The sequence below is a fragment of the Phoenix dactylifera genome, chromosome 12, assembly GCF_051530095.1.
Source record: "Phoenix dactylifera cultivar Ajwa chromosome 12, Ajwa_hap1_PhDact_Kaust_v1.1, whole genome shotgun sequence".
Taxonomy (NCBI): domain Eukaryota; kingdom Viridiplantae; phylum Streptophyta; class Magnoliopsida; order Arecales; family Arecaceae; genus Phoenix; species Phoenix dactylifera.
Window position 1 is genome coordinate 24,524,384 of NC_143201.1, and position 13,843 is coordinate 24,538,226.

The following is a 13,843-nucleotide window of genomic DNA, read 5'->3' on the forward strand; positions in this document are numbered from 1 at the left end:
TTCCTCCGGGGCCTTAAATCTCACCCATTTTTTTTTTTTAACTTGCTAACGATAGTTACATTGGTTGATTGTTTTTTTTTTTTTTTTTTTGTCGAGGAAGCTGCTACGATGAAACCTCGTAATAATCTTCCACCCTGAAGCAATTCTCAAAGGAAACCAGGTGATTGCTAATTTTAAACCGTAACAGGTTTTTTTTTTTTTTTGAACTCCCTAGCAAGAAAACAAACAGAAGGGCAACAAAGAGCCCAGAAAAAGAGAGAAGTGAAAGAGCTGATGTGATGGAATTTATCTTATGATTTATTTAATCTTGTACTATTTATATCTGACAGATTGAGATATGAGGGAGATTTTATCTGATGGGAGATCACCTCAAATCCTGTTTTTCTCCCTCTCTCTTCTCTGTTTCTCTCTTCTTTCCTCTTGAAAAAAACTAGTTTGAGGGACAAAATACCTGCACAATTTCTCACGCACGCACGCATTCCTTCGCACATCTCTCAGCCAGCCCGGCCAGTCCATGGATACCATAAGCGCCACTGCAGCAGAGCAGAGCAGAGCACAGGAAGGCAGAGGAGAGAGAACACGGGGAGGAGGGAGAGGATTCTTTGTTTCTCTCGGGCGAGAGGGAGGGAGAGGTTTCCAGGATATCATCCACGGATACCTCATCCCTAGCTCGCCCTCGCCTGACACCACCTGATTCGTCGTATCCCAATTAATTCACAAGGCCCCCAATATAAACAGGTCCCACAGGGGCCGGACTTGGACCCCCACTCCTCTTCTTCCCCTGTTCCTATTTTTTCCCCTTAACTCACTCCACTGGTTAGCAAGAGGAACTCTTCTTTTGTTTGCTACTGAGAGCGTTTGATATCCCCTGGGCTGGTACTGGTGACGCTTCTATTCTTTGTTCTTGCCGTAGGGTTTGCATTAAAACTTGACAAGCCTCCTCTGCTGCCTTCTGTAGCGTAGCGTTTATGTGTCTGGCTCGATAGTTATTTCTCCTTCGCTTCTGCTTCTGGGTTTCCATTTGGTTGTTGAAGTTTCACGCTCCATAACTTACTGCTTGGCTTACCTTTGTTCTCATTCGGACTTCGTGAAATATTAGTAGGTTGTTTGAAGCAATCGCATTAAATAACGTACTGTTTGGCTTTGTTTCTCTCATTCGGGCTTCGAGAAATACTTGTAAAGATCTCTCTCTCTCTTCTCACCTTTTCTTTGAAGTAAAACGGTGGAGAAGGCCACCACTGTAGAGGTCTCTCTTCTTAGTTCCTTCTACTGCTGCTATAATTTTCTACGAAGGGTTGCCCTCCACTATCCGAGCGTGTTTGCGAGGGCTGTTTCTAAAATATTGCATATAGGGTTTGAAAAAAATACATAGAAAGTAGACGAAGAAATGGTTGCTTGGTACAATGTGTGAACCTTCTTCCCGTTGCTTTTGTTTCAGTTCTCTCTGTCTTCTTCAACCGGGTTTCGATGGAGAGGTACGGCCACCACTTCGACAGCAGCGAAGCTCACTTCCCTCCGGGTTTTCGGTTCCATCCCACCGACGAGGAGCTCATTACTTACTACCTTCTCAAGAAGGTCCTCGACAGCAGCTTCACCGGCCGAGCGATTGCTGAGATCGACCTCAACAAGTGCGAGCCGTGGGAGCTTCCAGGTCCAATCCCGACTCCCCGGTTTGCATCCATTTATAACACATGATCTCTGTCCTTGTTGCTCTAAATCTTTTTATCTTGAACTGGGGTATTTGCAGAGAAGGCTAAGATGGGGGAGAAGGAGTGGTACTTCTTTAGTCTTCGGGACCGGAAGTACCCGACGGGGCTTCGAACGAATAGGGCTACTGATGCCGGGTACTGGAAGGCAACCGGCAAGGATAGAGAGATCTACAGCTCGAGGACTCATTCTCTGGTTGGGATGAAGAAGACTCTGGTGTTTTACAAGGGGAGGGCTCCCAAGGGGCAGAAGAGTAACTGGGTAATGCATGAATACAGGTTGGAAGGCAAGTTTGCCTACCACTTCCTCTCTAGATCCTCCAAGGTATGTATGCGTCCGAAAGTCCTGAAACAATGCAGAGATCTCTGCTTTCCATCTATATATTATGGGTCTCTTACTCATTGTTTTGTCGGTAATCAAATGTCAGGAGGCCATTATTCCTTTCTTTTCTTTTCGATACACTTTTCCTTTATGGCAGAGGATTTTCTTTTGCTTAAAAAGCAGCCTTTTCTTTTGTGTGGGATTGGAATGTGTGATGCATTACTCCACCTCCCTTCCCTGGCTTCATTTCAAAGCCCGACATGATTTGCTGCTACAATATTGCAGATATAAGCGCTGTTTCAAATCTGTTGTTACTTGTCGTGTTGGTCCGAGTTTCTCAAAGAAACCCAGCCTCTCTCTCTCTCTCTCTCCCTCTCGTGCTCACACATATCTTTCATCTCCTTATATTGTGACTCCAAAGATAGACTGCAGCTCGGTTGTGTGAACATTGTGGTCCGTTGTATTATTGATATCAGTAATTATCGAGTGAAGTTCCTGAGTTGTAAGGCCGTTTGCGCCTCCGTGACATCTTTCCATTTTATGCTAGTACGCCTTAGGCTGACCTTTTGAGAGAATAGTACCGCTTGCATTAGTTGCATTGTCAAGTTCTATAAACAAAGTGTACCCTCAGCAACCATCTTGCTCCTTTGTTCACCAAACTCAATCCCATCCGAGAAAAGAAGACGCAAAAAACTCTTATCACTTGTCAACTTATTCGTTTTGATCAGGACATTCATTCTCTTAGAAAGCTCTTACATATTTTTATTCTTCTTCCATTAAAAAAAAACACTTGCCATGAACATTTATTTATCTCGATTTTATGTAGGTTCTATCCCACGTCATCATATTAAGTTAAGGTTTGAGAATATCTACATTCGAAGCCTGTCGTGCTTCAAGTCCCTTGTAACGAGTACACATATTTGTTGGCATTCTTGATATGGTCAAAGGTTATTGGGTCATTAATTTAAATTTAAGTGGATTATCAAGCTTACAACTGTATTTGAATCCATGCACGTAGGACGAGTGGGTGATATCGAGGGTCTTCCAGAAGAGCGGCGGCGGCAGGAAGGCCCGCGTCGGTCTCACCGGACCCCACTTCTCCGACTCCGCCGGCGGGTCCACATCCGCCGCCTCCCTCCCGCCTTTCCTCGACTCCTCGCCTTACGGCGCTGCTGCTGCCGCCGCCGCCGCAGGCGACAGGGAGAGCTGCTCCTACGAGAGCAGCGAGAGGGAGCCCGTGCCCTGCTTCTCCACCGTCGCCGCCGCCGCCGCCGCCGGCCTCAGCCACCACCACAACCACCTGCCGCCCCCACACGCGCTGAACTACTGCCGGGGCCCCGCTGGCGGCGGTGCTGGGTCGGTTTTCCCCAGCCTCCGCTCGCTCCAAGAGAGCCTCCATCTGCCGTTCTTTCTCTCCACGCTGGCTTCGCCCACAGGCGGCGCTGCGGCGGCGATGGCCTGCGACGCCGCGGTGCACCACCGTGGGGAGGAGACGGGTGGTGACGGCTGGCCGTCGGTTCTGGATCGGAAGGCTGAGGTGGCTGGGAAGGCGCATCCGATGGCGGTGGGCCCCGCCGAGCTGGACTGCCTGTGGACTTTCTAAAATCTGTTCTAAAATCTTCGATGGAAAGGCCCCTAGCCTTTCGTTGTAATGACTTAATTATAAGTTTTAGTAGGCTGCTATCATGAAATGTTCTCCTTTGATGAGATAAACTTGGGTAGGGTTGAATGGTTTTGCACGCACGTGTGGGTATTTGACACGTTCCCAGATATAGTGTGGGCCCCGTGTTGCGCGTCTGGTGGCAGTGGTTGGTCTTGTCAGGCACGCCTCGGACGGGAAGGAGAGCCGGGAGGTGGGGGCGGGCATACGTCCTATCCAATCAGTGGCCATTCAGAGTGGGTGCTGTTCGCCAACTGCGGCACTCAACCGCGTTATGGTGCCGGACTCCGAGTCTACTGTTTTTGTTTTGTCTTCTCCTCAGTTTTGGTGTTTCGCCTCTGGAACTACGAGCTGGATCCCATTACGTCTAGCCTTGAAAGTGGAGCGGATTATGTCATGCGATCCGATTCGTAAATGGATGCAGCTAGAATTATCAGATCCATATCCGAATTCCTATTCTGCTTGTTTCGTTTGATGGTCATTTTTTATTCATATTCGAATTTTTAATATCTGATTTGATCTATAAAAATAAATATCGATATAAATTTTTATATCTAAATATATTGGTATTTAAATTTGAACCTGCCAAGCCCCGAAAGGTAGATCCAATAAATTATTGAATTAGGTTTGGATTTTGAAATTACACCTGAATCTTTATTAATTTTGTTTTGGATCAGATGGACGTGTACATGAAACTCAATGCACGCGTGTGTATATGTATATACAAACACACATGGACGTAAACGTTTGTTTGTATATACATGCTTGTGTATATATATAATAAATTTTTTTAATTATAAAATTTAAAAATTCTTCTAATTTATTTTAATAAGTTTTATTGGTGGCTCATGAGCTGACTGCCCAAATCAAACTTGGTCATCTAAAAATACTTATAACTTTGGGCAATTTTATTTTTGTATATTATTACTTTTCCATGGTTTATGTTGATTTCCCTTTGTGCATATCATTGGAAAAATTGTTTAAGAGTATAACAAAATAATTTATGAGATATCTGATTGGTATCTGAAGTTCAATCCGATGCTTGCATCTTTTTTAGGTCAAATATTTGAACAATAAAGTAGTATTGATAGTTTTAGAATAACTATAAACATCCATATGGCAATGATACAAATTACCTATTACTTCTTTTTGTATTTGTTTCCTAAAAGCCGTTTTGTTATTTGCAGATGAGTGACTCGATAGACTCCTAAAAGCTTGAGAAAAATAAAACCTCTTTGCAAGCTCTCGTCAAAGATTCCTAAGAAACGAAAACCAGAGGCGTAATGGAATTTTTTTATCCAATGAAGCCTTTAACCAAATAAATGATCAAAACAGAACAATATCTGGATATCGACAATTGATGCAAAATTTCCTTTAACAATAACATGTAACCGAGAAGGTCAGCCAATTATAGACAACTTGAAGGATGAAGGATTTCATACGCAGATGATGCTGGAGAGCGCAAGGTATTCCTTGATAAACACGACATTGTAAGTCCATTTCTTTTTTGATCTTTTGACAGATGCATCTGACATTTTCCCAGAATGGTTTTTTCGGTTTAAATAAGCGGGCTTACAGAAAGCCTTAATTCTTGACCTTCGCTTGACCAACTGGGAAAGAGCCACACCTGACTAACAGGGTATCAACTATCAACCGTCTGTATATTTCTAGGCAAGCTAAAAAATCAATAGCAATAAGAAATCTTTCAAGTGATCATTCAATTAGGCAAATTTTGATCTGATCACATAAAAAGATTAAGCAATACAAAGTTACCTACAACACGTCTTCTTCAAGATATCATCATCAGATCATCAGGCACTTAGTCAGGGATTTCACTCTTTTTAAATGACTAGGGCCCCCAAATTAGAACCTAGAGCTTAGATATTAGCATCTCAAATGATAAAATACAAAATGTCAAAATTTGTACAAAACAGATGTACTTTCATCATTTGGCAAAGACTTCAATTCTGGACTACTGTTCATTTAAGTATCACGGAGCTAAAACACCTCTGGTGTTTTCTTTATTGTTTCTGCGATTGCTCTGGGCCTCTGGCAATGTAAATAGCTATAAATCATCTGTTGACTTATATCTTGTTGATTTTGTAATTGCTCTTCAATGCAACTTAACTCAAATCCTCCTATTTGCATGTAACTGGAATCAGTAAGATTGGAAAAGAATAAATTACTGCAGGCCAGAAACTAATAAAAGACTAGTCGATAAGTACACCAACCACCTTGGAGAAACCAATTGGAACGCAATGTTGTTTCCAACAGAGCCATGACAGATTTTCACGCGATCTTTTCAGGCTTCTTACAGAATGTTTCTTTGTCGCATCAGTGTTTCTATCTTTTCAACATCTTCAGGAGTATCTACACCATGCGCATCATGTTGAACCTTGATTACCTGCAATAGACCAAACAAGTTCTAGAATATGAAAATCATTTTTCCCACAATACAACATCTCTGGAGAAGTAATGAATATGATGGCAAGTAGCTCTAGAGTTTTAAAAAGCAGCAAATGGACCAGCATCAGTCACCATTCAGTTCCCTATGCACTGCAATAGGTGCCCCATCGACAAAGATGCCGGACAGCACGGCTTCAAATAGAAACAAAGGGGTGGTAGAACACCTTTAAGCTCGGTATTGAGTGGTATGAGGCCATTCTAGGCCAAGAGATAGATACCCTGATTCCTAGATGATACAGTATATGCATCAGCCATTACAGGACAATACATCCGGTGGTGAAGTCCTTGGTTAGCACTAAATTACATATCATTGAGCAATTGGATGGGCACAATAATACTTCCTGGCTGTCTTTGACTAGAACCTGCATGGTCTTTTTAACACGAAATTGAATGAAACAACTGTAGAGGCCTTTGAGTTCATGAAAATATAGAACAGCTTTTCATGTTATGTCCGAAGTAACCATGTGACTACGAAATTAAAAATGCTTCACTCAAGTTCCCACCATCCAACTCCATAATTTGGCACATAAATATTGCAAATATAGCAATTTGATTTTAATGAACTGCAGGCATTTGGGTTTCCTATACTCATCAACTAGCAGACTATATATTTTGTTGGTAGCTATTATGGATACAATGACTGGTTTGGAAACATAGAGAAAAATAAAGTTATCTACCAAGGAGTGCTACGATGCAGAATGATATATGCTGGTATTACTCTCTCTCTTAAAACATGAATTAGGGGTAGAAATGGGTCAGGTCAGTTGGGTTAAAAAATCCTCAAGTAACCCAAATGCAATCTATTTACAATAAAAACCCTTATCCAAACCTATTTGATCAGGTTGTTTTTGGGGGGGGGGGGGGGGGGGGGGCTTTGTAGGTTTGGGTCAAAATCCAGAATGCAAGTTTCTACTCTACAAGCATATTACCAAGTATCAGATATGGATACTAGAAATATAAAGCATTTATTACATTGTGCCAAGGCAAAAATTTAGCATTAATTTATTATCTAATATAGCTATAATTAGATATTCCTTAGGGATATTGGAGTAATATTTACTCAAAATTTTCATATAAGTAAGTTTTTGGAAATTTTTTTATTGACATAGTATCTGTGATTTGCTTAAGGTCCTTCTGTAACGCATACTATTGCATGGGAAGGTCTACAATATAATACATCTGCAAAAGTAATGCCCGTGATGCCAACAGAAGTTCACATTCATCATAGCCTCATGCTAGTTATCATGTTATTCATTGAGTAGTTAAAAAAGTATAGCGATAACTGATGTTATATCTGATTTAGGTGCATGAAAATCACATAGTGGGACTTTAGAGCTTGCAACCCATACTGTAAATTTTCTGAAACTGGCAAATCGCCCATGCAATTTAGCATTTTGATAAACCTTATAAATGTTTGTTTGATTACCAATTTATAGCTGATGGAGTAAATTTATCACATAAGTTACCTAGTCTTTTCTAAATTTATGTTGTCCACTTTAGATATTGACAAGCATTTGAAATGGGAGACATTAAATCTAACGTTTCAGTGATCCTGGTAATTACTTCCCACACCAACTGGCACAGCAGTGGAAGAAGATTTTGTTGAAAAGTGCACAAATTAAATAAGAAACAAGAATAAGTCACAGCACAAAAAAAGGTCAAATCTTGAATCTCATATAAAAAAGAACCTGATAAGTAGATGGAAATGCTAATAACAGTCAAAGATTTGAAAAAATAGATTACTGAAAAGTAAGCAATAACGGATGCCATTTGTCCTCTATGATTCCAATGAGCCGCAAGTAGTTCGGAATTACCTTCATCTTGTATCCATTCTCAAGAACTTTCAGTTGCTCTAGGTCTTCTTCTAGTTGCAATGGAGTGGGTGGAAGTTGCGGATATATCCTAAGAAACTTTGAATCATAACTCTGGCTAGAAAAAAAAGGAATATCAGTACTAGCAGATAATTGCAAAAATAATGCATTAAAAATGCATCCTAGAATACAACCAGACAAACCATTCTTGGACAAGATACAAGACAACACAAAAGACCAGTAAGTCACAAACCTTCCCTTTCTTTTTTTTCAAAAAAATAAAATCACAAACCTGAATGCCCAGGTGAAGTAAATATGGAAACTGTGGATTGACTTTCCCTGACCTTTAAAATATATGAGCACATCAGGAAAAAGCAATTCATGGATTAAGATAAATCAAAGCCGTAGTTCAGCTGGCATACTATAGAACTCACTTGTTATAAGGAATCAAACCCCTAGAGAAATATATTGCATAACCAAATTTGTCCACTATACACTTCACCCGGTTGGGGTCAGGTCCATCTTCAGGTTTTAAAGATGTGACAGCAGTACCGAACACAGCATCAGGAGTTCTCTACAGCCCATAAAGTAATCAAATAAGCACAAGAATACCATAACACCACATTGTTTGGTTCAACCAAAAAGTAGAAAATCTCAATTTTGCAAGCAATTCAACAGCAATTCAATAATAAATAAGGCAAGCACCTGCAAAACTTGAACTACACCATCTATTATCTCTGGTTCAATAAGGGGTTCATCTCCTTGAATGTTCACAACAATATCATAGTTTCTTTTGAGCTTTTGAAAAGCTTCATAGCAGCGTTCAGTGCCTGCAAATTGAACAATGAATACTATATGTAATATTAAAGCAGGCTCAAAAGCATGACCCATCACATGAGATCCCCTTACCATTTTGGCAAGATTCTGATGTCATTATCACATCAGCTCCAAATCCTCGACAACATTCTGCAATCTTTTCATCATCTGTCGCCACAACTGGTGCAAAAGAGAGCAAATCCAGTAAAAACTGTAAAATTACCATTATATAAACCAGAAAAATACCCACATGTTGCCACTAGACAAACCTAAGAAATTAAAAAATGAGCACTACAACTGGTGCAGAAAGAGAACGAATCTAGTAAAGGCTGTAGTTTTTTCTTGCTACATAGTTAAGACTGGTGTTACCATTACATAGACCAACGAGTTATAAATCCCCTAGACAAACCAAAGAACTAAAATGAAAGCGTTAATTATCTGTTTTCCTGCATCAAAGCATATACAACTACCAAAAATTGATGATCATCATGACAGATATATATTAGAAACATGGACCAAGATAAGCATTACCATAGGGTTATGAACTCAAGTATTTGATGAATTATATGGTATGAACTAAGCTCCAAAAAACTACATGACCAGGACTCTCGCTAGCACATATTTCAGATAGAGTTTCTCCAACTAACATAGCAGTGGGAAAGGTCATGTCCCACCAATTGCTCCAATAGTAGTAAACTGTGTCTAAGTAAATGTTTTGTGCTTGAATCTGTAATATCATGCTACTAATTCATCCAAAGTTCGCCGTTTCGGTACCGGACTCCATACTGGTGCCACAATAGCATTATGTCGGTACAATATGGTACGGAATTTTTTTCGGTATACCGAGTGTCGGTGCGCCTCATGTACTAGGTACTGGTACCGAGCCGGTATGGTACGGTACATCCCATACCGTTTGCTTCAAGCTAGTACGACGAACCATGAATCTATCTAATATCCTATAATTATAGTAGACCTATTCATGAGTCGGGCTTTGCCCAAAGGTTAACACAATTTTCTTAGGCCCAAGCCCGACCCAGCCTTCGAGCCTACCTTCTAGGCCCAAGCATAGCTCTTACTCGGATTTTCGGCTAAATCTCGGGCTTCGTGACCATTTTAATTTTTAAATACAAAAAATACTAAAAAAAAGCTTAAACATATTTTTTAAAAAAATCTAAATATGAATAATTAAATATTAAAAACAACCTACAACATGTCTATTATCCTATTAAATTCACATATCAATAACAATTGTCAACTACGTCTCCAAACACATCAAACATAAACAAATAACATAAGAAACTTAAAAAAATCAGACCGAGCTTTAATCCCCAAGCCCAAGCTTGGCCCATTTATTAAGCGGGCCTATTTTCTAGGCCTAGCCCAGCCTAGCCGGTAGGCCTAAACCTTTGGCTCGAGCTTGCCTAAAAGGCCTTGGGTTCGAGCAGGCCAGGCAGGCCATCCGACTTGCGAACATGTCTAGATGAGAGTAAAAAATCATTATGATATCATTCAGTGAAAATCTAAATTTCACATCATCATTACAAGAGAAGGCCTATACAAAGTTTAAGTTGGTATCAAACAAAAGTGGTGAAGGGCGATACCTCTTGCACGAGCATTTATTTGGTAGTTGAGAAGAGAGGCTGGATATAGAGGCTTCAGGCCTACCATTTGCCCATGGCATTGAAACTTAAACAACATTAACTTCAAGATTTCGTACCAAGATCCCCTTCAAACAGATCACTCTACCAAGTATTTGGGCTAAAGACTAGTTGGCAGTTCTCATGTTAGCTACTAACAACCCTCTCTACTCATGAACAGATAAATGTGAGCCACACTCTTTTAATCTACTTATTGACAACTGTGCAGGATGCATTTGGTTGGTTACTGTCAAGGAATAAGTTCTTGGTTGGACCAAGAGCACACCAATTGGTCTTGGCACTCTTAGCATGTCTTATCTGCCCACGCTATAATATAAGGAAAATAAATGCACTTGATGTGAAGAGGTTTTTCAAGGTTGCATTGGAAATTCAAGTTTATTGTGGATCTATTTATAGAGAAAACATGTATGGAAGTATGGCATCTAACTAGCAAAAGCTAGGATTTTGTGATAGATATACCTGTAACCCAACAGAGCCACGTGAGCTATCAATTTGCTACATTTCCTTTGGTAATTGCGTTTCTAGACTGGCAGGAAATCCTACCTAAAATGCAACTCACTTCTCAGCAGATTTTAGACAAACGTATGCGGCTAATAAAATTCAATGACAGAGAATAGGATGTTAGTTTGTAGATGAAGCTCAAGTTTGTTTTCCTTCCGTGTCCTTTCAGTTATATTCTTTTTATCATTTTTAAAATTAAAGGGACCAAAAGAAAATAACAGGAAGCCTCTCTCTCTCTCTCTCTCTCTCTCTCTCTCTCTCTCTCCATCCTTTTATGTCTACCTACCTATCTATCTCAGGAAGGCATCTGCTCTCCTTCTCCCTTTTCCCCTCTTTTCTTCTCTTGTCCATACATCTACTATTTTTGCCTAATTAAACATATCTTAAATTTGATTTGCTACACTTAAATGTGATATTTGATTTATACAAAAATTTTAATACTTGAACCCTTAATCTGATCTAATATGTCAAAACTTAGATTTCAGATTTGTCCTGATTTATGGGCAGATAGTGTCTGCTGATTGAACTTTACCTTGTTTATTTTTCAATGGTTGTCTACAAGACAATAGTCAGATGACAGGTTTTGGCCTACTACAATCGTCTTGAATGCCTTTGCAGTGAAAAGAATCTGCTCTAAAAGATGGTTGTCCATATATCTATGGTATGATATGAACAACTACAGAAAGAAATAAATCTCAATCATGTACATATGCTTACCAACATGGTCCAGAGTAGAAGCCAACTTTGCTCTCTCCCATGTCCTCTACAACAGTAACATAACACAAAAAAGTGAATGCGATAGAGAATCATATTAGTAGATACTACCGCAAAATACCAGCAAGTGTTAAGAATGCACCACTGTAGAAAATAAAGTTCCTGGAACCTATCACAGAAAAGCTAAATTATTCTAAAGTAATAACATAGAAAAGCACAACTTTCATCCAGAATCTACATGTGATCTTATATTAACCAAACAAACTACCTATAAGTACGACTTTACATTCAAATGCCAAAATCATATGCATAACCATCACCCATTTTCCGATAGATAACCAAAAAGACACAAAAAAAAAAGACATACCACTCTTTTAAACCTTTAGAACCAGTAAAAAGGTACAGTTCGTTAAAAGTTAAGAGTTTCAACTCCAAAACAATTTGGTACATATAACAGCTTAGCGTTGTACATGTCGACATCCGAAACTCAGAAATCCTCTTTTAATTGTTTGTATTCTAGATCACATAACTAATGCATGCTTTCCCTAAAAACTGACATTGTGTATTGTTTGTTTGTCTATATAGTGCTTAGAGATCACTTCTCAGTCAATGTTCTCATGGTTTTCTTATGATCCTTTTTTTCTCCAAATAGTTTATTATCAGATCATAGATATAAGCTTATAGGCTCTCTGGAAGCTTCTTTTCCTTTATTTTTGGTTACTAAGGTTATTTTGACACATACCATAACCAGCCGATACATATATAAGTACTCTATCTTAAAGTACCACTTATACCAAAGAGGAGAACATATGATAGCTATGTGTAGAGCCTCCATGTTTCGGAGTCACAGTCTTGGCCTCTACCAACCCATATCAGATTGGCACACATATTGCTTATATATTTCTGAATAGAACCTATTTGAAACGTACTTATTGTCATCCCATAGGTTTAGAGAAGGGCCTGAAATAATCTTGAAACAGGACCAGAATTGAGATTACGATCTCAACGATAAAGTGCCACTACAGATAGAAATTTTAGACAACTAGTCTACCGACACATAGTTGACAATTTCTAGAAAAGTTCACCCATGGTTACATATCTAATTCCAAGCATGATCCATAGGTCAAGAATTCTGACCAAAAGTGCAAAATTTCAAGATATTGATACCAAGTATGCAATCAAGATTTCATTGATTCCAACTAAGAACTTGAAAGATATTCTTGTCAAGAAACCAATCACAACATCAAGTTCTTGATAACTACACAAAGGAGAGAAGGAAAGGAAGAGGGTTTACTTGGATCATGGGCTTGCCGAGGATTGGGACGAGGGGTTTGCCCTGGAAGCGCGAGGAGTTGAAGCGAGCAGGGATGATCCCCACCGCCCTGCTTCGAAACTTCCCGAACCGGCGTAGGGCGGCGTAGCCACCGGCCGCCGCCGCGGCGACGGCGGATCCGAGCACGAGCCCGTGGAGGATCCACGCCCTGGTGCCCGTCCCCGAGGGTTCCGACGACGAGGAAGAGAAAATCGCCATCAGACGGCTCCAGAGACCTGAAGAAAGGCTTTTTATTCGAATCGCCTGCGGCCTTCGCTCATCGTCTCGCCAGGCTGTTGCGAGCTTAGATGCGATTCTCATGCCACTCGGCGGGTCGGAAAAAAAAAAAAGAAAAATAAAAAAGAAAGAAGACAGAAGGGGAGGAAGGACAGATATCGTTCTACATCTCATATTTTACATAAATATCCTTTCAAATTAATATTTACATATATATACTTTCATAAATATATTAATTAAAAATAAAATAAAATTTTAAAATTACACTATTATTTCTAGCTTCTTTTCTTACATATCTATTCATTAAGAATATTTTAGCCATTTTAATTTAAAACCGTTAATTTTTTAACGTTGATGGCATTTTATGTATTTAAAACAAAAAATTTTATTTATGTAAAAAACTTAAAAAAATTATGTAAAAACAAAAATATAAAAAATGATAGAATGACAAAACTAGTATTTTATGAGAGTATAAATACAAATATCAATTTTGAAAAGGTATTAATACAAAATGTGATATTTAGGAGGGTATTCATGCAAAAAACTCAAAAAAAAATGAACCACGAGGAAACAAGGAGTCTCATGGTTGGAGTATTTTTTTTAAAAAAATAAAAATAGTATTTTTTATGTTAATAAAATT

The 13,843-nt window shown here is 39.4% G+C and overlaps 2 protein-coding genes across 5 annotated transcripts; one reads left to right on the forward strand and one right to left on the reverse strand.

Annotated features, from left to right (window-relative positions):
• The first annotated feature begins 557 nt into the window (after positions 1-557).
• Positions 558-3,714, forward strand: LOC103720981 (protein CUP-SHAPED COTYLEDON 2-like). Its single transcript, XM_026800059.4, has 3 exons — positions 558-1,651; positions 1,748-2,031; positions 3,047-3,714. The coding sequence occupies exons 1-3, from the start codon at positions 1,468-1,470 to the stop codon at positions 3,629-3,631; spliced, it is 1,053 nt and encodes a 350-aa protein (XP_026655860.3). The 5' UTR covers positions 558-1,467; the 3' UTR covers positions 3,632-3,714.
• A 1,662-nt stretch (positions 3,715-5,376) lies between these two features.
• On the reverse strand, positions 5,377-13,325 carry LOC103720845 (3-deoxy-manno-octulosonate cytidylyltransferase, mitochondrial-like). Of its 4 annotated transcripts, none has more exons than XM_089926430.1 (9): positions 12,949-13,325; positions 11,658-11,703; positions 8,875-8,961; positions 8,671-8,795; positions 8,400-8,539; positions 8,258-8,309; positions 7,969-8,083; positions 5,923-6,092; positions 5,377-5,840 (listed from the first exon to the last, which is right to left on the reverse strand). In XM_089926430.1, exons 1-7 carry the CDS (start codon positions 13,285-13,287, stop codon positions 8,072-8,074), a joined length of 801 nt encoding a protein of 266 aa, XP_089782556.1. In that variant the 5' UTR covers positions 13,288-13,325; the 3' UTR covers positions 5,377-5,840; positions 5,923-6,092; positions 7,969-8,071. The 4 variants fall into 4 exon arrangements, with proteins under 4 accessions (XP_089782556.1, XP_089782555.1, XP_089782554.1 ...); XM_089926429.1 differs by having other exon boundaries at positions 5,377-5,826; positions 7,969-8,079; positions 12,949-13,318; XM_089926428.1 differs by having other exon boundaries at positions 7,969-8,079; positions 12,949-13,318.
• Between the last annotated feature and the right edge of the window lie 518 nt (positions 13,326-13,843).